This window comes from Vulpes vulpes, chromosome 11, assembly GCF_048418805.1.
Source record: "Vulpes vulpes isolate BD-2025 chromosome 11, VulVul3, whole genome shotgun sequence".
Classification (NCBI taxonomy): domain Eukaryota; kingdom Metazoa; phylum Chordata; class Mammalia; order Carnivora; family Canidae; genus Vulpes; species Vulpes vulpes.
This window is the reverse complement of record NC_132790.1, coordinates 102,542,240-102,565,214: the sequence shown is the minus strand read 5'-3', so window position 1 is coordinate 102,565,214 and position 22,975 is coordinate 102,542,240. Positions and strand designations below refer to the sequence as shown.

At 41.8% G+C, this 22,975-nt stretch overlaps 1 protein-coding gene across 1 annotated transcript in view; it reads right to left on the bottom strand.

The window, feature by feature from the left end:
- The window catches only part of GFM1 (G elongation factor mitochondrial 1), a 43,946-nt gene extending 21,462 nt beyond the window's left edge, over window positions 1–22,484 (bottom strand). Inside the window, exons 1-11 of the mRNA XM_072727257.1 lie at window positions 22,301–22,484; window positions 21,601–21,753; window positions 20,409–20,541; window positions 19,766–19,970; window positions 17,149–17,265; window positions 14,751–14,901; window positions 9,924–10,081; window positions 9,237–9,321; window positions 6,393–6,530; window positions 4,741–4,842; window positions 2,887–2,943 (exon numbers count right to left, since the gene is read on the bottom strand). Coding sequence (XP_072583358.1) covers window positions 2,887–2,943; window positions 4,741–4,842; window positions 6,393–6,530; window positions 9,237–9,321; window positions 9,924–10,081; window positions 14,751–14,901; window positions 17,149–17,265; window positions 19,766–19,970; window positions 20,409–20,541; window positions 21,601–21,753; window positions 22,301–22,390 — 1,389 coding nt within the window. The 5' untranslated portion in view covers window positions 22,391–22,484. The remainder of the gene's footprint in view (window positions 1–2,886; window positions 2,944–4,740; window positions 4,843–6,392; window positions 6,531–9,236; window positions 9,322–9,923; window positions 10,082–14,750; window positions 14,902–17,148; window positions 17,266–19,765; window positions 19,971–20,408; window positions 20,542–21,600; window positions 21,754–22,300) is intronic.
- Window positions 22,485–22,975: the final 491 nt, after the last annotated feature.

Here is a 22,975-nt window from a genome sequence, read left to right as displayed (position 1 = left end):
GTGTTACTCTGCTACATTCTAGAAATGGTACACGTAATCAAAGGAAGCAGCGTGTTTACCAAGACCTGATTGTAGCTCCAAGCAGGCCACAGAAGACCAAAAGGAAGGCAAATGACACAGAGACTTCTGTTCAAAACAACCTGCCTGGAGGCACCTTTATGCTCCTTAGATAGAATTCCATACCTGGTAGGTAGAAGTATGGTCCCCTGAGGATGTGCCCTAATCCCCCCAAACTCGGGACTGCTACTTTATGTGGTGACAGGGACTGCGCAGAGATGATTAAAGTTCTAACTTTGAAATGGGAAGATTACCATGAAGAACTGGGCTGGCCCAATGTAATCACACGAGCCTTTAAAAAGGAAGAGGAATACAGAAGGAGAGCTCGAATGAGGAAGGAGAGGCAGAGGATACTTGAAGCACATAAGGGACTGATTTCATGGCTGAAGATGGGATGGGGCCATGAGCCTGGGAAAACAGGGAGCCTCTAGAAGCTAAAAAAAAACAAAAACAAAACAACAACAAAAAAACAGGCCCCAGGTGACAGTCACCAAAGAAATGGGGACCCCAGTCCTAACAGCCACCAGGAACTGAATTTTGCCAATAATCTGAGTAAGCAAAAGATAAAAGGTCCCCTTGAGCCTCCAGAAAGATACTCCCTGTCAGTATCTTGATTTTAGTCAATTAAGAACTATGTCAAAGGGATCCCTGGGTGGCGCAGCGGTTTAGCGCCTGCCTTTGGCCCAGGGCGCAATCCTGGAGACCCGGGATCGAGTCCCACGTCGGGCTCCCGGTGCAAGGAGCCTGCTTCTCCCTCTGCCTATGTCTCTGCCTCTCTCTCTGTGTGACTATCATAAAAAAAAAAAAAAAAAAAAAAAAAAAAAACTATGTCCGATTTCTAACACCATAAAATAAATACATTTGTGCTATCTTAAGCCACCAAGCTTGTGGTACGCTATGGCAGCAACAGGAGACATACCCTGAATCACCAGTACTTAACAGCTATCACGTGTGCATGGAACTGTGCTGTAGGTTTTGAATATGTACTTCAAATTCTACCCACAATGCTGCAAGACACAATTACCCACATTTCACAGGTGAGGAAACTAGATGTAGAAAGGCTGAGTGACTTGTTCAAGGCCACAGAGCCAATGCATGGCAAAGCTGGCACCGAATCCTGGGTTAGTCTCTCTGAAGTCTTCTGCCTTTTCCCGACACTAGCCAGGTACTCTCAACTAGAAGATCATCCTTGCCCCCATTACCAGGACTCACAGCTTGATGCAGTGAGTGACTTCATTATATATATTTTTAAAGATTTAACGAGAGACAAGAGAGAGAAAGAGGCAGAGACCCAGGCAGAGGGAGAAGCGGGCTCCCTGCCCACAGGAGCCCGATGCGGGACTCGATGCCACATCCCGGGATCACGACCTGAGCCAAAAGCAGGTGCCCAACCGCTGAGACACCTAGGTATCCCATGACCTTATTATTTGATTTAAATTAATTTACTCCAGCAAGCAGACAACCTTGAGACACCAAATAACCTTTTAGATATTGATGCCTTTGATTTCCCTTCATTTTTGTGGACTATCAACAGTTAAATATCTTACATATACTCTGAATTGGGAATGAAGAAGCATAAATCACCCCCTGATTATTCAGGGAAAAGAGAAAAGCAAGCAAGTTAGCAAAACACCTGGAACTGTGGCATTTCGCTGTGTAGTAAGATGCAAGGTTTGCCTTTCTTCAAATTTCTTCCTCCCTCAACATTCTTTTTTCAACACTGAGAAGAGTACGGAAAAGCTCATTTCCTCAAAACAGAGGAAGAAGCACCTGTTACTGTATTCATTCACAAGACAATACATCAGAGTATGTTCAGTAAACAGTTCCCAAATAAGAGGTCATAACATGTTCACTCAATGCATGAATGAATTCATTGCAATTTACCATATTAACATGACTGTTATGAATGTCAAAGCAACTTAAGAACTCAAACGATTACCGCAGCAACGTAAATTATTCCAACAGCAGGACGAATTCCAGTGGCAGTAATGCCAGTGAGACCCTATTCAAGCAATTCTGGTTTCATAAAAAGCTAAATGACATCAAATCCAACCATAATACCATTATATTTGAAACTGAGAAAGGGGTGCCTGGGTGGCTCGGTTGGTTAAGTGACCAATTCTTGATCTAAGCTCAGGTCTTGATCTCAGGGTCCTGAGTTCAAGCCCACTAGGCTCCACTTGGGTGTGGGGCCTACTTTAAAAAAAAAAAGGGATGGGGCACCTGGGTGGCTCAGTTGGTTAAGCATCTACCTTCGGCTCGGGTTATGATCCCAAGGTCCTGGGATTCAGCCTCACATCAAGCTCCCTGCTCAGCAGAGAGTCTGCTTCTGCCTTGGCCCCTTCCCCTTTTTCTCGCTCTAAGTAAAATATTTAAAAAGAGGAAAAGTCCCGTTTGCAGGTTTTCCATGTTATAACCATACAATTCCTAACTACCACATATCCAGAGATGTATTATCATTCATGAGGCAATTAATCTATGTAGCTATTTAATATACTTCAGTAAGGTTTTACTACAACTTAGGACAAACTTTCCTTTTTCCTCTTTTCCATTCCTTTATGATCTGAATATAGGAAAATATTCTTACCTCTTTGGAGCCAATGATACTGTAAAGAGTTAGCACAGTCTTGTGCCTATTTTAAAACCATCAAAATTTTCAGTATAGTGAGAACTAATTACTACCAACAGACAGGTTTTAGAAGCTGATCTCAATACCAAGAAACCATAAGATTACTGGTTATCACAAGGTAATTATGTGTATTGTGGAGAAAGATGGAAAAGAGCTCAAGTTTTTATTGTGCTCTACTGAGAATGAAACCAAACTCCTACCTTGTTAGAAGGCTTCATTGCTATTGAAATGACAGGGTCAGGAACATGAATTGACTCCTAAAATATTTTTTAAAAGAACAGAGAAGAATTCTATTACAGTACTGTTTGGGTCAGAGATGGATTAATTTAATATACTACTTACAAAAGAACAAAGGACAAATATTCGTCAACATTTTTAGGCTAGCCAATATATACCATGCTCTGCTTTGTATTAAATGTATTAATATGACACATTAATAAGTGCATACACTTACATGATCTCTTCCCTCCCAAAATAACAAAAATAGTTTATTAACTGTTTAAGGCCCTTAAGTTTATTGACACATTCACTTTAAACATAATCCTACTGAACCCAAATGCGAAGATGTGGAATTCCTATTGGCTAGTGGCCACATGTGCTGTTGCTGTCTTTTGATAAGCTACTTTATTTAATCAAAATATACCATGATCACTGATTAAACAGAGAAAGGGCACTAGATTCTTTATACACATGATACCTCATTCAATCAATCACAACTCTAACCAGCAGATACCATCCCCATTTTACCAATAAACCATTAAAGGCTTGGAAAGAAGACAAAATAACTTGGCATAGGTGGGGCTCTATGAAGGTATATTTGTTTCAAAGCCTAAGCACTTCCCACAACCTCCAGTCCCTCACATTATTAATTATAAGTATTCAGAGAAGACCTTATATACGATACTTGTTTACAAACCACGAGCCTTCTCTAGATCCCACAGAAAACGGTATAGATTTTTTTGTATCTTAAATCACCATGTAGAACCACAGACACTAGAGAATATTTTATACCTAAAAAGTTAAATGACAAAATTATGAATTCATCACGTAACACAGAACCATTATAGTGCTCATCTGTTAGGGGTGGACCAGTTTTTAACATAAATGACCTACTCTAAATTCCTTCACAAAGGAATTTACAAATTACCCATCCCCCTAGGTACTCATATTCTCTCTTCACTGAATTCAGGAGAGGGACCACCCTCATGAACAGATGATCACACAGAGCACCTGCTCTCCTACCACGGCAAAAAAGGGAAGTGGATGAAGGGAATTCAAAGGCAGGAACTCGGGATCCCTGGGTGGCGCCAGCGGTTTGGCGCCTGCCTTTGGCCCAGGGCACGATCCTGGAGACCCGGTCCTGGAGACCCGGGATCGAGTCCCACGTCGGGCTCCCGGTGCATGGAGCCTGCTTCTCCCTCTGCCTGTGTCTCTGCCCCTCTCTCTCTCTCTCTGTGTGACTATCATTAAAAAAATTGAAAAAAAAAAACAAAAACAAACAAACAAAAAAAAACAAAGGCAGGAACTCTTTGAGCAAAGGCAGGAACTCTCCCTTTGGGATCCCTCAGTAATGAAAAGGGACCCTAAGTCAGATGGTCTAGTTGCACCTTCCCTTTGAGTAAGGTTCTATTCTGTGATCCCCTAGTCTACATGGTACAGTTTTGGGGGGGACTGAGGCAAGGGTCCACTCTGGCTGTTAAATTACACTAAGTGGCAGGCCACTGGGATTAGCCTGATTATGGTGACGGGAATTAGAGGCATCAGCCACGGGTAGGCAGATCTCAGGGTAGTCAGCACCACACAGTTCAGGTATAGCTAGTAGAGATTTTCCCCTCCACGCTAAACCGTAGAGTACTGTGGAATTAAGAAAAACCAAGTAGGTTAGCTTACACAGAGCACTTGTCTAATGACATCCAAGGAGCCATGACAAATCTATACTGATGCCTGTGGAAATAAAACTTCTGTGACCGTTTTTCTTAAGTACTAAATGTGCTATATAAAAACATAGACTTTTAAAACTCAAGTGATAAACAGCTTTGAAATTAAACACATACCATGGAAAGGCCACTGTTATTTCTGTTTGTGAATGTGTCTCCACTAGCACAGTCAATGCCAAACAATGCACAGATGTCTCCAGCATACACTTCCTCGACATCCTAAATAAACAAACAACACAAAAGAAGACTTGCAGGGAATACAAATCGGGACATGGTAACTGAAAAGCAATCACGCAACAAACACCTAGTATGTACAAAAACATGGCCGAGTCTCACCAGGAATTCCATGGAGAATGAATCCGCTAGAACCAATGTGATGCCCTAACCCAACGAGGGCAAGATACATCTTGAATAGGGCCTTTATTTGAACCACACCTCAACTGACAAGACTTTACTTTAATGGAAACTCAGCTATGGCATCCTTACGTGGAGGACCTGTAGTCCCGACAGAACGGGTCTCTCACTTCTAAAGTTATTTCTACACATCAAAAAGGATGTATTCCATGTGCTGCCACAGTCAAACAATGAGTTACGTATGACAAAGATGAACAAGGAAAAACTGCAAGGGGAAGTTCTGAAAACAAAGGCAGGAGAATTCAGCCCATTGTACTTAAAATAATCTTAATTTCTCACAGATGCAAGCAGTCATGTAAACACAGGAAATTTAAGAACAAAGCACTGGTGCCTCTTAAGCTTCCTAGTTTTTGTCCATTTATACTGACAGTCCATTCATAACAGCTGTGGCTATGAATGAGCAAGCGTGCCCGAGCCTCTAACCGTCCCGCAGATGTAAACATTAGCTTCTGTGCATAAAAACATCTGTGACAATCACTAATCCTCGACCATGCCCCCTGCTGCCTGTCTCACAAAACAGCAATACCATCCAATTCTGGAAGACTGCTTATTCATCTTCCAGGAGAGAGGTATGACTACCACATATTTCTAAATGGCATAAGATTTTGCTCAGACTAATCAACCTCTCCAGGAATACAGAGCTGACTTGGGAAAGAGCAGGAGGAGGAGACCACCTCATACACTTGGCATTTCTACCAAGGCCTAACCCTAAAGGATCACAGAGAAGGCTAGGACAGATTCAGAGCTAATTCAAAACTTCAAGCCATATGCCAAAGTTTATTTCCTTGATGAGATTTGAGAGGTTTTAAATCTTCAGATGGATTCTAGCACCAACACGGTCCTTCTGAGGAGGCGTTGGTTCTATAATAGGAATAAAGAGCTCTAAGGCTAATGGGGCTTTAACGTGGGGCCATACTTCTGAAAGTAAATTCACTGGACAATGTGGAACACTGTGTGAATTGATTACTCTCCATTACCTTGGAGAACCACCCTTCCACTCTTATACTCTTTGTAATAACTCTTTTTTTTTTTTTTAGAACTTTGTAATAACTCTTGAGAAAGATGCTGAATCTTGGGTTCTAAGTTGTAGGGAACTGTCCCTTTTCCCTAACCTTTGCACTGAGGAAATATAGCTAATCACAAATAGTGGTAAAATGTATCCTTAACATCTGCTAATTTAGCCCACACCAAAGTGCTGCGTCAGAATTACAGCACATCTAAGCAAAAAGGAAGACATTAGGAAAACTCATTCAGATAGAAGCGAGTTTCTTATGGAGCTCAGGAAACAAAGAAAGCAGATCTACTTCACTTGCATTAGAGAAATTTCTGATTTCCCAGGAAGGACCTATACTTGCCTCCATCATGTCAGCATGCATGCGAACCAGCCGCTGCACCCGCACTTTCTTTCCTGTCCTCGTGTTATAGATGGTGTCACCCTTTTTCAGCTCTCCTTGATAATTACGGACATAAGTTAACTGTCCAAATCGCCCAGCCTAAAAGTCAAGATTGGGTAAGGCAGAAAGAAGAAAATAAAAGAAACATAAGAATCAAAATTAAGAGAAAAACTTCACAGCAACTGCCAATTATTCTTTTCAATTTCAGTAGTATACTTTATACACGTTTTGATTTATTGTCTAATACACTGAAACACTAGCTCGGAGTTAGTAATTCATTAACATGAGTTAAGCGGTTGTTGTTTTTTTGGGTACTTCTTGATTCCTCTGAAATAGAAAATAATTTTAGATGTGTATGGAATAAGCAAATATCCTTTGGCTTCTAATATTATTTTATAAGTTCGGTTTAATACAGTTAAGATATAAAACTCAAGTAAGTTATTGGAAAGACAACAAAAATATAATTAGAAATATTAAGAGTGTACTATCTATCTTAAAAAAAAAAAAAAAACCTTTGATAAGCACCCGGAAGGCTATATAAATAAGCATTCTTTAAAGTAACTAAATATAGGGGATCCCTGGGTGGCTCAGCGATTTAGCACCTGCCTTTGGCCCAGGGTGTGATCCTGGAGTCCTGGGATCGAATCCCACATCAGGCTCTCTTCCTTTGCCTATATCTCTTCCTCTCTCTCTCATGAATAAAGTAAAAAAAAAAAAAAAAGAAAGAAAGAAAAGAAAAAAAAAGTAACTAAATATAAAATAATCAAGGATCATTTCCTCCTTAATACTAACACTAATCAGGGCAGCCCCGGTGGCTCAGCAGTTTAGTTCTGCCTTCGGCCCGGGGTGTGATCTTGGAGACCCGGGATCGAGTCCCGCGTTGGGCTCCCTGCATGGAGCCTGCTTGTGTCTCTGCCTCTCTCTCTGTGTGTCTCCCATGAATACATAAATAAAATCTTGGAAAAAAAAGATTAAAAAAAAAAACTAACACCAATCAACTATGTTTTAAAAGTTGCCAATTCTTCCTATATTAATTTATAGGTGTAATAGCAATAGCAATAAAAATCCCAAGAGGAATTTTTTTTTTTCCAAGAGGAATTTTTAAACATAATGATTAATGATTTTATACTTCATTTAGAAAAATGGATAAAAATAGAAATTTCTGAAGTATTATGACAATAAGAAGCTAACCATGACTGATATAAAAACATATTAAATACTCCAAACTTAAAAAGCACAGAAGTAGCACAAATTAAACTGAATAACCCACAAAGTAAAAATATCTAAAACATAGAATATATTGTCAAAAGATGATAATGACAAAAAGTATGACAATGGAAAAATAGAGCAGTGTTCAAAAACCAGTAGTTGGACAACTGGTCCTCTATTTGGAGGCAGAGGAGATACATTTAGAGTGCATCTCACGGCATAAAGCAATATAAATTCCAGCTGGATTAACAATGAAAAAAAAATCCCATCATTAAAAAAGTAGGAGAAAACATTTATGAAATACATACAAAGGAGAGGATTTCTAAGGTTAAACATGAGAGAACTAAAAATGACTGATATATTTGACTATAAATTTTAAACTGCTGATTGTTTTAAAAAAATAAGCTTTATTAGAGAAAGATCATTCAAATAAGTAAACATTTTGACACTAATTTTAATAACAAATGAGAGAATTACAAAAGAGGAACTGCATAATCAATATTTGGAAAAATATTCTTACCATTAGGAATTTAAAGATATGAAATTTTTTAAAAAAGAAATTAAAGCAAGATAAATTATTTTCCCTTATAAAACTGGTAAAAATTTTTAAATAATAATTCAATGCTTATAAAAATTCACTGAAATAATTTAATACATTAACTCTGAGAGTATGAAAGAAATCTGGCAATAAACCATTAAACATTAAATCATTTCATTCTTTTAATTCAGTAATCACCATTATAGGAATCCTAAGAAGATATTCCTAAACGAGTATTTTTAAAAGCTTTACATATATAAATTGTCACCACAATGTTACCTGTACTTTTTAACATAAAATTATTTTCTCCTTTTAGACGTAAGAAGTATATTATAAAAATTTCAGAATAAAACTAAAAGCTCTCAAAATATAATCCCATCCCAGAAATAAGCACTTTTAACACTTCTAACTTAATCATCTTTCTCCCTTAAAACATGATGAATAGAAGCCAACAACAACCTAACAAAAAGTATTCCCAGGTACTCGAATCTTGGATTCTAATACCATTCTGGATTAAAAAGGAACAGAACCAAGGCATCTACAGAAATGGTTGATTCTAGGGCACAGACTGGGAGGATAAGCCTGGAGGATCCTGTACTATCACAAAGTGAGGAAATAGTCAAAACATGGGAGAATGTCTAAAGGGTACAGGAGGCAACTAAAAGAGCTCCAAGAGCCAAACCCGGCCAAGCTGCACAATAAAATAAATAACATTCTACTTATTATACCTCAAAATATTTATCTGTGACGCCATACTGATAATAAAGAAATGACTAAATAAAAAGACAAATGAGGGGGAGAAGAGAACTCTCCCATTTAGATGAATCCCAAATAAATTAACTGTGGATACTACTCCGTCAAGGAGATGGAACGTAACTCCCCACAGCTTACCTGTGGACTGTGTATAATAACTTCCCTCTAAAGAGGCGGTATGGAAAGATGGGAAGGTGGAGCAACTTTCAGCAGAGGAATTTGTAACAAAGTCATTTTGTATTAGGAAGACACCTTAAAAGAAAATTTCTACACATAGCAATTAAATACATTACAAAGCAACTTACCTCCAATTTAAAAGCCAGGCCTACAAATGGGTGGGAACTGTTTCTTTCGGAGTTCATTAAGATTCTGTTTTGCTCTTTTGAGTCACTTAAAAGAAATGCAAATCTGTGAGATACATTATTCGATATCTCTTTTATATCAATTTGTTTCATCAGAGTATTTCCGAGAAAAAGCATATATGTTAAGTGCTAAACATTTCTGACCTCACATAAGCGAAATTTCACGGAAATTAGTAAGACATTAGTAAGAATAACTTCTCAGAGCTTAGGTACTACTTTATGACAACACCAGAGCAGACTAAAACACAAAAAATGGTACAGAAAGAAAAATCAAGGAGAGCTTTTAAAAAAACTGTTTTTTAAACTTTACGGTTTTGGGGGTTTTTGGTGTGGCTGAAAACAGCTGGTCCCAAATGAAAAAACTTACTAATGATGTAAACCTTGGCAGATAATAAATCATACTTCTAACTCACAGAATATGATACAGCAAGTGGTATAATAAGTACTTTTCTATATGTCAAAGTGTTACCTAAATAGAAACTGGAGATTGATTTTTATAAACTGGATTGGGGGGGGGGGGAGGCCCTCCACAAGCACAACTTAATCAAAAGAACTGTTCTTAAATTCTTTCATAATTTATATAGAAATATTTTAACACTCAAGCACAAAGATTCAATTTCCAAGACTTACTCCTCCTGATGGAGAATAGCATAATTTTGGACTTCAGATGGATTTGGGAGGTATTCTAAAACAGCATCTAAAAGAGGCTGAACTCCTTTGTTCTTCAATGCACTTCCCAAAAAGACAGGAGTAAATGACCTGTTTAGAGTAACTCTTCGGATTGCACACTACAAAAGAAAAAAAAATTAATCATTAGTTAACCGTAAAAAAAAATTTGTATTTCAGACCAATTACAAGCCAACACGTGAATAAAATAAACTGATAGTCTTTGGAGTAGGGGTTATAGTGGGGACCAGAGTTAGATGCTCTATAACTTAAGGTCAAAATACAAGAAAAAGTTTCTTTATCAGGACTAGGAAGCTATTTACTGTGTAACAGCTTCCAACACTCTTGGAATGTCATTAATTTTCAATATGACAAAAAATATATACACATATAGAAAATAGGCACACATACATAGAACGCATAAACGGTAAGCTAACAATTACGTAAAACGTTAAGGAAAAGTAATACACACACACATACATTCTCTAGAAAGATACACCAAAAACTATTAACTGGTAACTTGTTTTAGGGAAGAGGCAGAGAATTAGGCAAATAGGAAACACATGGGAGATTTTTTTTTTTTTTACTGTGTACCTTCGTAGACTTTTAAATGTTCAAACCCTATGGAAATATCTATTAGAAAATTTTAATTAACAGATTTGTTTTAAGTAACACATAAAGGGGATCCCTGGGTGGCTCAGTGGTTTAGTGCCGCCTTCGGCCCAGGGCGTGATCCTGGAGTCCTGGGATCAAGTCCTGGGATCAAGTCCCGTGTCAGGCTCTCGGCATGGAGCCTGCTTCTTCTCCCTCTGCCTGTGTCTCTGCCCCCACCCTCCTCTATGTCCATCATGAATAAATAAATAAAATCTTAAAAAAAAATTAAGTAACACATATACAGGAAACCAAGTAGTACAAATCACTCATAAATTAAGAGCGATGAGAGTAACAGGCTCTAAAATAACAACCTCCAGGTCCTACCCCAACCCTAGTGCAGAAACTATTAATGTGTCCCAGGTGTGTTCCACAGGTGGCCCTCCTGGCTAAGCAGGTCTCAGAGAGTGAGCAGTAGAACTTTAGGTCTTAGCAGCTGGAAGAGGTCAACAGCAGTGGTGTGGCCACAACCTGCCACAGAAGTAGCAGCAGTATGAAACCAGTATACAATTATTTCTCAGTCCTCATGAAAAAAAAATAGAAAACTAGTCATCTAAAAAAAGCTTAAAGCAAAAACACAACCACAATTTCTAAACATCACCACAATGGAAAAATAGGATAACAGCTGCACACAATAAAGGGAGTATAGAAAAGGGGAAAATATGCATGGCAAGAAAGCAATTCTGTTTGAAATTATCTTTTCTTTTTTTATAAGATTTTATTTATTTATTCATGAAAGACACAGAGAGAGAGTATGTCAGAGACACAGGCAGAGGGAGAAGCAGGCTCCACGCAGGGAGCCCGACGTAGGACTCGATCCCGGGTCTCCAGGATCACGCCCTGGGCTGAAGGCAGTGCTAAACCACTGAGCCACCCGGGCTGCCCTGAAATTATCTTAAAAGCTTGTTTTTGCTGTCACTAGGATCCAGGAATGGCTAGGTCACATTCAGCTACCCTAAGCCACAGGACCACAACCCTGACTTTCCACCCCTCCCTTATATGCCAAGTATGGACATAAAAGAATCTTACCAGTTTACTTTACGTACGTTAAATAGAGAAACATGAAGTTCGGAGATAAACAGAAAAAAAAATTATAACTGTCCTAATACCAGTCTAACAAAAGCTTTACTTTTCCAAAACTTTCCCTTGTTTTCACAAGAATCATTTTCACCCTTGAAAGTTGTTGCCTTTCCATTGTCCCTAATATGTCCAACAATACAGAAAGTACACCCATGCATCATCCGCAGAAAACAGTAAATGTAGCAGCACGGAAACAGCTGTGCTTGGAAAGGCCTGTTTACAAGGCTGGCCCCCAGGCTGGTGTCTGGGAACCTGGATTTCAGGAGGGTTCCCAGCATTCCCAGAACTGAGAATGGCTCACTGTGTGTACAATGTCTGCACAAACAATGGGGCGTATGCTAAACACCTGCTTTCCTCCTGGGAGTCTGTTATTTGGGTACATGCTAGGTAGAGGAGGTCTGTGACTGGCCCCTAATAAATCCTAGGGCACTGAGTGTCTACTAGATGACCAATAGGGGGATCCCTGGGTGGCGCAGCGGTTTAGCGCCTGCCTTTGGCCCAGGGCGCGATCCTGGAGACCCGGGATCGAATCCCACGTCGGGCTCCCGGTGCATGGAGCCTGCTTCTCCCTCTGCCTGTGTCTCTGCCTCTCTCTCTCTCTCTCACTGTGTGCCTATCATAAATAAATAAAATAAAATAAAATAAAATAAATTTAGATGACCAATAGGTATAGTCACAACTCTCTGCTGGAGGAATGAGGCACGGCATGACTCCACTGGGAGAGGGCTCTTACACATGGTTTCTTCTGGACTTCACCTCAGGTGCCTCTTCCCTTTGCTGATTCTGCTTTGTATCCTCTCGTTGTAATAAATCAGCCATCAGTATGATGATGTGTTGAGAACTCGGAGCGATCCTCATGAATCACTGAACCTGGGAGTGGTGTAGGGGACCACTGACACACTGCCCCGACCCTGTGTTGGGGTTCCCAGGACACAATGCTTGACCTGTATCTTCCTACATGGTTTATGAAAGCTAAAGGACTCAAGTCATGAGATGCACAGTAAGCATCCTCAGCTTCAGTTAGCTTCTTTCCTGAAGAAAAAGTATATTTGATCTACTACAAACCCCATGAGTGCACAGAAATTATCTGATCTCCGATAAGATAAATCAGAGTAGTTTGGCAAAATGAGTATTAGTTTTTTTTATGGTAAAGCAAACATAAAATTTACCATTTTAACCATTTTTAAGTATACAGTTCGATGGCATTAAGTACATTTACACTGCTCTGCTACCGTCACCCCTATCCACCTCCAGAACTTTTTCATCATCTCAAATCGAAACTCTGTACTCTATTCTGTAACCCACCCCTCTGGCCACACCGCTGGTAACCACTATTTCTGTCTCTAGGAATGATAACTGCTCTCGGTACCTCATATAAGTGGAATCGTACAATATTTGTCCTTTTGTGTGTGGTTCATGTCGTTTAAGCATGTCTCCACGGTTCACCCCTGTGACAGTACGCATCAATCATTCCTAAGGCTAAATCTCAACTATATGTACACACTATTTTCATTTATCCATTTATCCACAGTGGGCATTTGAGTTGTTTCCAGGTTTTTGCTACTGTCAACAGTGCTATCAACACAGGTATACAAATACCTATTTGAGTACCTGCTTTCAATTCTTTTGGCTATTACCTACTAATGGAATTGCTGGATCCATATGGTAGCTCTACGCTTAATTTCTTGAGGAACAGACATACTTCTTCCACAGTGACTGCAGCATTTTACATTCCCGTTAGCAATGCACGAGTTCCACACTCTCTACATCTTTGCCAACACTTGTTATTTTACTATCACTAACAGAAAAAAATTAGTGTTATTTTTGTTTATTTGTTTATTTTTTATTTTTTTTTTATTTATTTATGATAGTTACAGAGAGAGAGAGAGAGCGAGGCAGAGACACAGGCAGAGGGAGAAGCAGGCTCCATGCACCGGGAGCCCGACTTGGGATTCGATCCCGGGTCTCCAGGATCGCGCCCTGGGCCAAAGGCAGGCGCCAAACCGCTGCGCCATCCAGGGATCCCCTATTTTTGTTTAAATAATAACTATCCTAGTGGATAAAGTGAAATCTCATGACTCTGATTTGCCTTCCCTAATGATTAGCAATGTTGAACATCTTTTCATGTGCTTACTGGCCATCTGCGTATTTCCTATGGAAAAATTAGCTATTTGAAAAATAAATACCAGTCTTTGGCAGAGATCATCTTTATATTTTTAAGGAGCTAAATGGTCAGGTGAAGAAATCTATACAACCTTTTAAATAGTACAACAATACAAATATCAACATTTAGTCTGTGAACATTTAGGAGCTCTGTCACTTAATCTTTTTGCTGTAACAGTTCTATATTGATCTTCTTTCTTCTTAAGAAGTTATGCCCGAGGTTGGATGCTCAAATATGCTTTTATAAAAAAACTATGACTCCTTTCCCATTTTATTTTTTAAAGATTTTATTTATTTATTCATGAGAGACACACAGAGAAAGAGAGGCAGAGACACAGGCAGAGGGAGAAGCAGGCACCATGCAGGGAGCCCGACGTGGGACTCGATCTCAGGACTCCAGGATCACGCCCTGGGCTGAAGGCGGGTGCTCAACCACTAAGTCACCCAGGCATCCCTCCCTTCCCCATTTTAAGATGTTACAGAACTCATTACTTAAAAAGTATTATGCCATTACAAGTATTTTTTGAAGACAACAACAACCAGGGCGCCTGAGTGGCTCAGTCAGGTAAGCATCTGCCTTCAGCTCAGGTCACGTTCCCAGGGTCCTGGAATCAAGCCCTGAGTTGGGCTCCCTGCTCAGCAGGGAGTCTGCTTCTCTCTCCTGCTGCAGCTCCCCCTGCTTGTGCTAGTTCTGTGTCTCTCAGTCTCTCTGTGTCAAAAAACAAAAACAAAAAAACAAAAACCCCCCTCCAAAAAACCCAACAATGTTAATTTACTCAGATTTCATTAATAAAACACATGCATAAAAGCATCACATCTCTCTCACAAAAACAAACAATAACAAAAAAACTGACCTCTTTTTCTTATTTATGTGAGATTTATTTTGAGAGCACTTGCCTTTAAATCAGAAACTGAGGGGATTTTTTCTTCTAGGAACATCTCACCAAGTTGCTCATCTGAATTGGCAACACATTCAATCAGCTCTTGCCGGTGGTCAGCTGCTGCTGCCCTGAATTCTGCTGGAATTTCCCCATACCGAACAACCTGACTAAGAAAAGAAATGGTTTTACTACTTGAAGGATATTCAATCAAACGTTATACAGCACCAATGAAAAAGATAAATCCTAATGGCTAAAAATTTTTTTTAGATGAGAAAGAATTCTGATATATTTGCATTAAAATGGCAAATAAGACTAATGTAGATCTTTAAAATTTAGACGGAACAGTGGACAAAAATACTTAAACAGGCAAATTGTAAAGGTTGTACTGCTAGTAAATGTAAGAGCCAAGATTCAAAGCCAATCAGACCCCAAAACTCATATGACTCTTGAAAATTCTATCAACCAAGTTAATCACAATATCAGTCACTAACAGGACCAGGGACCTGATTCTATTTCTTTCCACTAATAAACCAAATCACATAATTTTAACATAGAATAATTTATAGTAAAAAAAAATGTTACTAAATATGACAAACTCTTCCACCTTAACCCAGATCTCCATTCCTCTAAGGGCTGAATAGGTAACAGTTACAAATAAAATATACACAACTGAGAAACGGATATACTTGATATGTTAAAACATCAGTCTCAAAGGTTTCAAAGTATTTCTTTAAAAATGAAAACTAATGCCAAAACAATAAGCTTTTCAGAAAATACATTCCTAAATTTAAAAATTAAAAGAAGCCAACTGCAAATAGGAAATAATTCTTATTAACCCAAAGAATGCTCTTAACAGCCTTCAGATCATAATTTCATCATTTCTGGCAAGCTCCCTGGTTCTTAGCTTTCCATGTCGGAATCGGTTGTGGAGTCCTTCTGATATTTATATACCCAGTGGTCTAAGGCTGGGAAAGGGGGCAGGTATACTAAGAAATTTCCTCTGTGGTTGGAGCACACAACAATGTTGAAGAGCCTCTACTTTAGAAGACAAATGTGTGCTCTTGTGACTTTGGGGAAGGAGATTTATTCATTCATTTACAAGTATTTTTTGAGTCCAAGTTCTAGGGCTGGGGATAGCATTGAATAAATTTGATAAAGTATCCCGGTCCTTTTGGGCTTTACCTTCTAAGAAATAGTGGATAAACGACAGTCACTATCATCACACAAGAAGTTAGAGAAACGCCTCATCCACAAGACAGTCTACATCCTTTCCCTGCCTACAGGACAGCTGATGAGGATGAATGATACAGTTAACTCAACACCCTTCACTCAGCTGCTAGACTAGCAATCCCAGTTCACAGCAGAGAAAGAAACCTTCTCAGGAAGTCTCTCTGGAGAAACTGCTTGGCTCTTGGGGCCATTCTTCATAATGAAGGACGACCTCCCAAATTGCCAAAAACACTGTCCCTCAAAATGTGATCTGCAGATCTACAATGGCAGCATCATTGGAAATGCAAATTCCAGGCTCTACCCTAGATCTACTGAATCAGAATCTTCTGGAGGAGGAGCCAGGAATGTGTTTTAACAAGCTTTCAAGGTGATTTTTCTGAATGTCAAAGTTTGATAACCCTGGGAAATTACAGTGTTTTATATGTAGAGGTCACTCAAAATGGATTGATGGATCAAATATGTCAAAAAATTAACAATTTGCTTCTTACATTATCCAAACCACATTTGTACTATTTTTAACTGTGTCTACATATTATCGTTTAACTTTGTAATCTCGTATAGTAGATAGAGCAAACACTCATTATCCATATTTTCTTCCCAGTTTTTTTTTTTTTTTTAAGATTTTATTTATTTATTCATGATAGACATAGAGAGAGAGAAAGGCAGAGACACAGGCAGAGGGAGAAGCAGGCTCCATGCTGGGAGCCTGACGCGGGACTCGATCCCGGGACTACCAGGATCGCGCCCTGGGCCAAAGGCAGGCGCCACACCACTGAGCCACCCAGGGATCCCTTCTTCCCAGTTTTTGTCACAATACCCAGGACATAGCAGCTGCTCCATAAAAGTCTATGGAATCAATAAAGGAATAACTGAACAAGTGGAAAAAGATACATTATTACCCAGTGGAAAAAGATAGATTATTACCCACTGATGGCCTTTTACCACACCATGCATATCATGACATAAATTACCCAGAAAGTAACATGTTCTCCCCCTTGGAATGAATACTAAGCAAAAACAGAAAGCAACTAGAATTAAAGGCATTAAAAAACAAAATCATTTTGAAGTATATTCCTGCAGCCACATTTTAAAAAATGTTTCCTCTATGTTTAAAGAAATCATCCTTTTTCTTCTCTTTGATGTTTTTTAAAATGTAAAATAGTAGTAACATTTTTTTAACTTACCCAAAGTCTCCATCAAAATAGATGGCTCGTTCCTCAATAAGATCTATTATACCTCTAAAGTCACCCTCCAAACCAATGGGTATCTGCACAAATGCTGCATTATGATTCAGTTTAGACCTGAAAAATAAAAATACATGTTTATCTCTTTTTTCTTCCTTAAATCCCTTTGAAATGACAAATAAAAATAAGTCAATGGCAGATGTTGTGGAACTGAGAGGGGTATCATCAGGAGCTCAGAACAGAAAATATAAAACAGCTGGGAACAACTGAACTCACCATTCCCAAGAAGTCAATACCCTATTTAGGCAACAAAAGAACTCTAAAATAAATATTTTCCCATCAGATTCCCAGAATATCCTGGATCAAAAACAGAAGGGGGAAGAAAAACAAAAACAAAAACAAAAACAGAAGGGGGAAGAACAAGTCAACAGTGGCTGGTCAGAAAACTAAAGGATAGTGGGATCACCTTGCCTATCTCTCATTCTTAGATTAGCCGAGTCTAGCAAAGCTGAGTACAGCTATGTGAAGCAGAAGTTCTCATAGAAGAATTCTTAGCATGCAGGTTAAAAATCAGACACTCATCATCAGCCTGTACCCTCAATCAGGCACGACCACTGAAGGGATTCACTGGCAGGAATTCTCACTCAAGAAGAAATATGCTCTGGCTACCATTGTTTCGTCTAGAGTCTAGGCCCCCATCTATAAGTATGAACAGGTGGGGACTAAGAATCCCCAAATATCTGAAGGGTACCAATAGCTTGAAAGAGAGTGTGAGCTCAAGAAACAGTACTAACTTCCAAGGAGAGAGTTACTTAAAATGTAAAGAACTGAGAAGTAATCAGCTCTGTTAATGAAGACATTGCAATAAAAGAGAAAGCTTAGGAAATTAATTACATAACTGCAGAAATATAAAAAAGAAAAACAGGCAATAACTGAAGAAACACAGATGATTATCAGATTAGAGAGCCTGAAGACTGACCTCAACAATTCCCTCATAAGCCAGTCCAAAATGAGAACAAAATGTAGGAGAGTATGTGGTAACGTTAACATGGCAATGAGATCCAGGAGTTCTGAAATCTGTGTAATAGGAGTTACGGAATGCAGGTAAAAGGGAGTAGAGCAGAAAAGGACTGCAGCAGTCAGGTAAATGCTAAAAGATAATCTTCCTGGAATTCAGACAAAGCCTTGGTGGGAACAGTCCATCACTGCCAAATACAAGTAAAACATAAGCAACAAGGACAAAAAGTAAAAAGGTTTTGTTTTGCCAAGGAAATAGACCTAATGAAGAAAAACCGTCACGCTCATATCCTGAAGCACGTCACTCCAACGGTGCACGTGGTAGTACTGGCACTGGAGGCTCTTCAACACCGTCTCTCTCGTCATCAGACACATCACTTTTGGAACCTCCACAACCACAAACTTTTTACACATCTACAAAAGGTGAAAAGTGAAACTTCCACTCTTTTCAAAGGCTATGTGAAATCTAAAGTACTGGGCCAAGTGTAAAGTGCTACAACCACAGCTGAGTGACGTCGGTACAGAAAGGAAGTGCTACTGTTGTTTAGTAAGTGTTACCATAGGAACCCAAGGGAATACACCATACTACTCAAGGGCAGTAACTAAAATTCCTTAAGTAAAGGTTAAAACAGAAGATCTTCTAAATATATAAAGTACTTTCAGAATGTACGTTAAATTATTACTTCTCTAATCATAGCCAGTGAATTGCCAGATTGTTTTATTTTAAAAAAATTTAACTTTTATTTAAATTCAATTAGTCAGCATAATGTACATACTTAGTTTCAGAGGCGATGTGCAATGATTTACCAGGTGCATAGGACACCCAGGGCTCACACATCACATCCCCTCCTTAATGCCCATCACCAACGTAGCCCACCCCCCCCCACCCCCGCTCTGATGACTTCCCGTTCAGTTTTCCCTCCTTGCCCCTATGATCCTCTGCACTGTTTCTTGTATTCCATGTGAGTGAAACCATATAATTTCTTTCTCTGATTGACTTCTTTCACAGCACGGTACCTTCCAGTTCCATCTACGTCAACGTAAATGGGGGTATTCACTTTTTCTGATGGTTGAGTAATATTCCATTGAACGTATTATTATATGCCATATCTTCCTTATCCATTCATCGCCAAACTGTTTTCTGAACTCACCTTAAACCTCCCTAAAGTTTTTTTTTTCTATTATTTTTTAAACATTTTATTTATTTACTCATGAGAGAGAAAGAGGGAGGGAGGCAGAGACACAGGCCGAGCGAGAAGCAGGCTCCATGCAGGGAGCCCAACAAGGGACTCAATCCCGGCGCTCCAGGATCACACCCTGGGCCCAAGGCAGGCGCTAAACCGCTGAGCCACCCGGGCTGCCCCCTCCCTAAAATTTAAGCCACGTTTCCCCATTTTACAGAGAACAAAGCTGATGAGATGACACCACAAACCAAACTACTGACCTCAATGTTTCTTTACTAAGGTAAGTCAGTCACTCACATAAATTTTTAGAGAAATAAAAATTTTTTTAATGAAACTTAATGACACTGAATTAGCTGTACGTAAGGTTTCTTATCCAAATCATGACAGCCCCTCCTGTTCTTTGTAAGGTTCAGTACCTCATTTGCTGCAGGGCCCTGGCTGGGTTGGAGCCCATTCGGTCCAATTTGTTAATGAAAGTTAGAAAAGGAACGTTGTAGCGCTTCATCTGACGGTTAACAGTCATGGTCTGGCACTGCACCCCTCCCACAGCGCAGAGAACCAGGACGGCACCATCCAACACCCGCAGGGCCCTTTCCACTTCTATTGTGAAGTCCACATGTCCTAAATGAAACAAAGAAGTGTGTGAGGCTCTTACAGTATGAATTTTTATAACATGCATGATTACAAGTTTTTTTTATAATCTCTGCACATGACACAAGTCTTCTAATTAGAATGGATTTCTTGAAACCGCCGTACTGTTTGCTCACCGTAAGGTCCAGGGGCCCATCTCTTCAAAGAACTACAAGGGCACGGGCAATTTTCAATCAGCTACAGCTTTTAACAGGCAAGAACTTTCCTACTCACAATTCATTTGCACTATTTTTTAAAGAAACCACGTAAGGATGAAGTGCTCTAGGTCCCCGGTCAGATTTCTCTAACAGGAATTCATCGTCACACTTTGGAGTATTATTTGACGCTCAAAAATGAGCTGGGTCATGGTAAAGAACTACACGTGCTTTTATCAGAACAAGCTGCCATAAAACCAAGAATTCAACTCACCAGGAGTATCTATGATGTTGATGTTGACATCTTTCCACATGGTATAGGTGGCCGCGGACTGAATCGTGATTCCTCGTTGTCTCTCTAGTTCCATGGAATCCATGACGGCACCTACTCCGTCTTTACCTTTCACCTAAACACAAGCACAGCCACTCAGTGCCCTGTTCCTGCATCCCGAGAAGGAAAGAAATCTTTACGGAGATGGAATGAGAACACAGAGAGTTAACGACGCGGTTTTCGGAGAAGGCTGTCGTCAGACCTTATCTTGTGAAACAAAAAGAAGGGATTACGAGTTTTGCCCACTCTTTACCGCCTGACCCTCTTTCCACTCTATACCTCAGTCTCAGGGCCGACCTTGCGTCCTCTGCACTGTCCTGCCCACCAGCCTGGTGCTGGTTTTTTTCTATGAGATAATAGGCAGACGCTCAAAGAACGGATTTTTTCCTTGCTCTACGACATGTGGATTTTGAGGGAGGGATTTGGCTTTCAAAATATGTGATTTAACAAGATGACCTTCCTCTAAAGAAACGGACACTTAAGTTACCCAATGATGTGGCAATTTCTTTTAGAAGCATTCCAAATGAAAAGATTCTTTTTTCCTGATCTGTGTACTTTGTGACTATTAACATCGTACTAGACAGAGTTTCAAACTCTTTTTCCACTTAATATAAACATCTTCCCATAACATCAAAAAATACGTACTTTTTTTTTTTTTAAAGATTGTAGTTATCTATTCATGAGAGACACAGAGAGAGGCAGAGACACAGGCAGAGGGAGAAGCAGGCTCCGTGCAGGGAGCCCGACGTGGGACTCGATCCCGGGACCCCAGGATCATGCCCTGGGCTGGAGGCACTGCTGAGCCCCCCCGGGCTGCCCTGTAAATACTATTTTAACAGCGACTTAAGAATATATCGTAAGACTTAACTTTTTAAGTGAATTAACAATGTTCTATTAGTTTCAGGTGTTCCTAAAAGACAACCTCCCGAGGCCGCTCTTAGCGACGCTTCCAGAAGATTCCGCACAACACTGCAAGCCAGTCTGAGGTGTCCCCTTTGTCACGACTTTCGATTAAAGCCCCACGGTAGGTAACACACTCTTTTCACCTTTCCGGTTTCCTGACCTTCATTAAGTCCTAACCACGCAACGACGAGCACCGCGCTCTGACCAGCCCGGCCCCAACCGGAACCCGCACCTCGTGCATCTTCGCGATCCTCCCCGTGTAGTAGAGCACTCGCTCGGTTAACGTGGTTTTCCCGGAGTCAATGTGCGCGGAGATCCCGATGTTCCGTATCTTTTCATTCGGAATCACTCCTGATGAGCACCATCGGCGGGCTTTCCAGTCGGCCTGAGAAATAGATAAATAAATCAGTAGCTCAGATCGGTGCACGTTCCGGGCGCGAGCAGCAGAACAGGGCCGGGTTTGGCTGCGATCTGTCCTCACACCGATTCCGACGGGCACGAATGGGGTGTGAGAGGGCCGGAGCCCGGGGCGGCGGAGGAAGGCGCCAGGCCCGGCCGGAGAGCGGAGAGGACAAGGCCTCCTCCCCAGAGGCCGCCGACGGGGCGAGGGCGAGGGCGAGGGCGAGGGCGAGGGCGGGAGCCAAAGTCAGGGCCAGGGCCTGGGCAGGCCCGACCCCCCTCCCGCCCCATCCTCCTCCCCTCCCCCATCCTCCCCCTCCCTCTATCCTCCCCACCCCCTCTCCCATCCTCCCCCCTCCCCTCCCTCATCCTCCCCATCCCCTCCCCCATCCTCCCCATCCCCTTCCCCCCTCATCCCTCCCCCTCCCCTCCCCCCTCTCCCCATCCTCCCCTCCCCCACCCCCTCTCCTCCCCCCCGCTCACCCCGCAGCCCCGGGCCCGAGCCCCGCCCCCGGCCCCGCGGGCTCCGCTACCTGCGTCCTCCGCCAGCCCAGCGCGCCGGGAGCCCGCGGGAGCGGCCCGCGCCCCAACGCCACGGCGGCCGCGACCCCCAGCAGCTTCATGGCGCGAGCGCGGCGGCCGCGGAGAGGTGAGAGCTACCGACGCCGGAAGTGCCCCCGCGCGCCGCCGCCGGGCCGGAGAGCGCTTCCGGGGCGAAGGCCGCGGGGCGGGGCGCGCGCAGGAAGGGAAGGCACTTCCGGCGGCTGGGAGCGCGGCGGCCGCCGCTCGGCGCCCCCTGCCGGCCGGGCTCGGAGCTGCCGCGGGGCGGGAGGGCGTGGCCAGAAGGTTCCGACCTGGAGCGTCCGCTCGGGCCCGGGGCGCCGCCGGCAGGTGCAGCCGCTGCTCTCGGTGATCGGGGCGAGGCCTCCAGTAGGAAAAGGAGCCGACGGGGCCTGAGCGGCCCGTGGGGCAGCGGGCGAGCCCCTGCGCGCCGGGCGTTCGGGGGGGGGGGGGGCGGCGGGGCGGGGCGGGGAGGGGCGGGGCTGCCTTCCCGGGCTGGGCGGAGCGTCCTGGGCCCGGCGCGCAAACGGCCCCCGGGACACCTGGGTCACCTGGGTCCTTGGGTCACCGGGGTCCCTGGGTCACCTGAGTCCTTTGGTCACCTGGTCCTAGGGACAGCTGGGTCCTTGGGTCACCTGGGTCCCTCG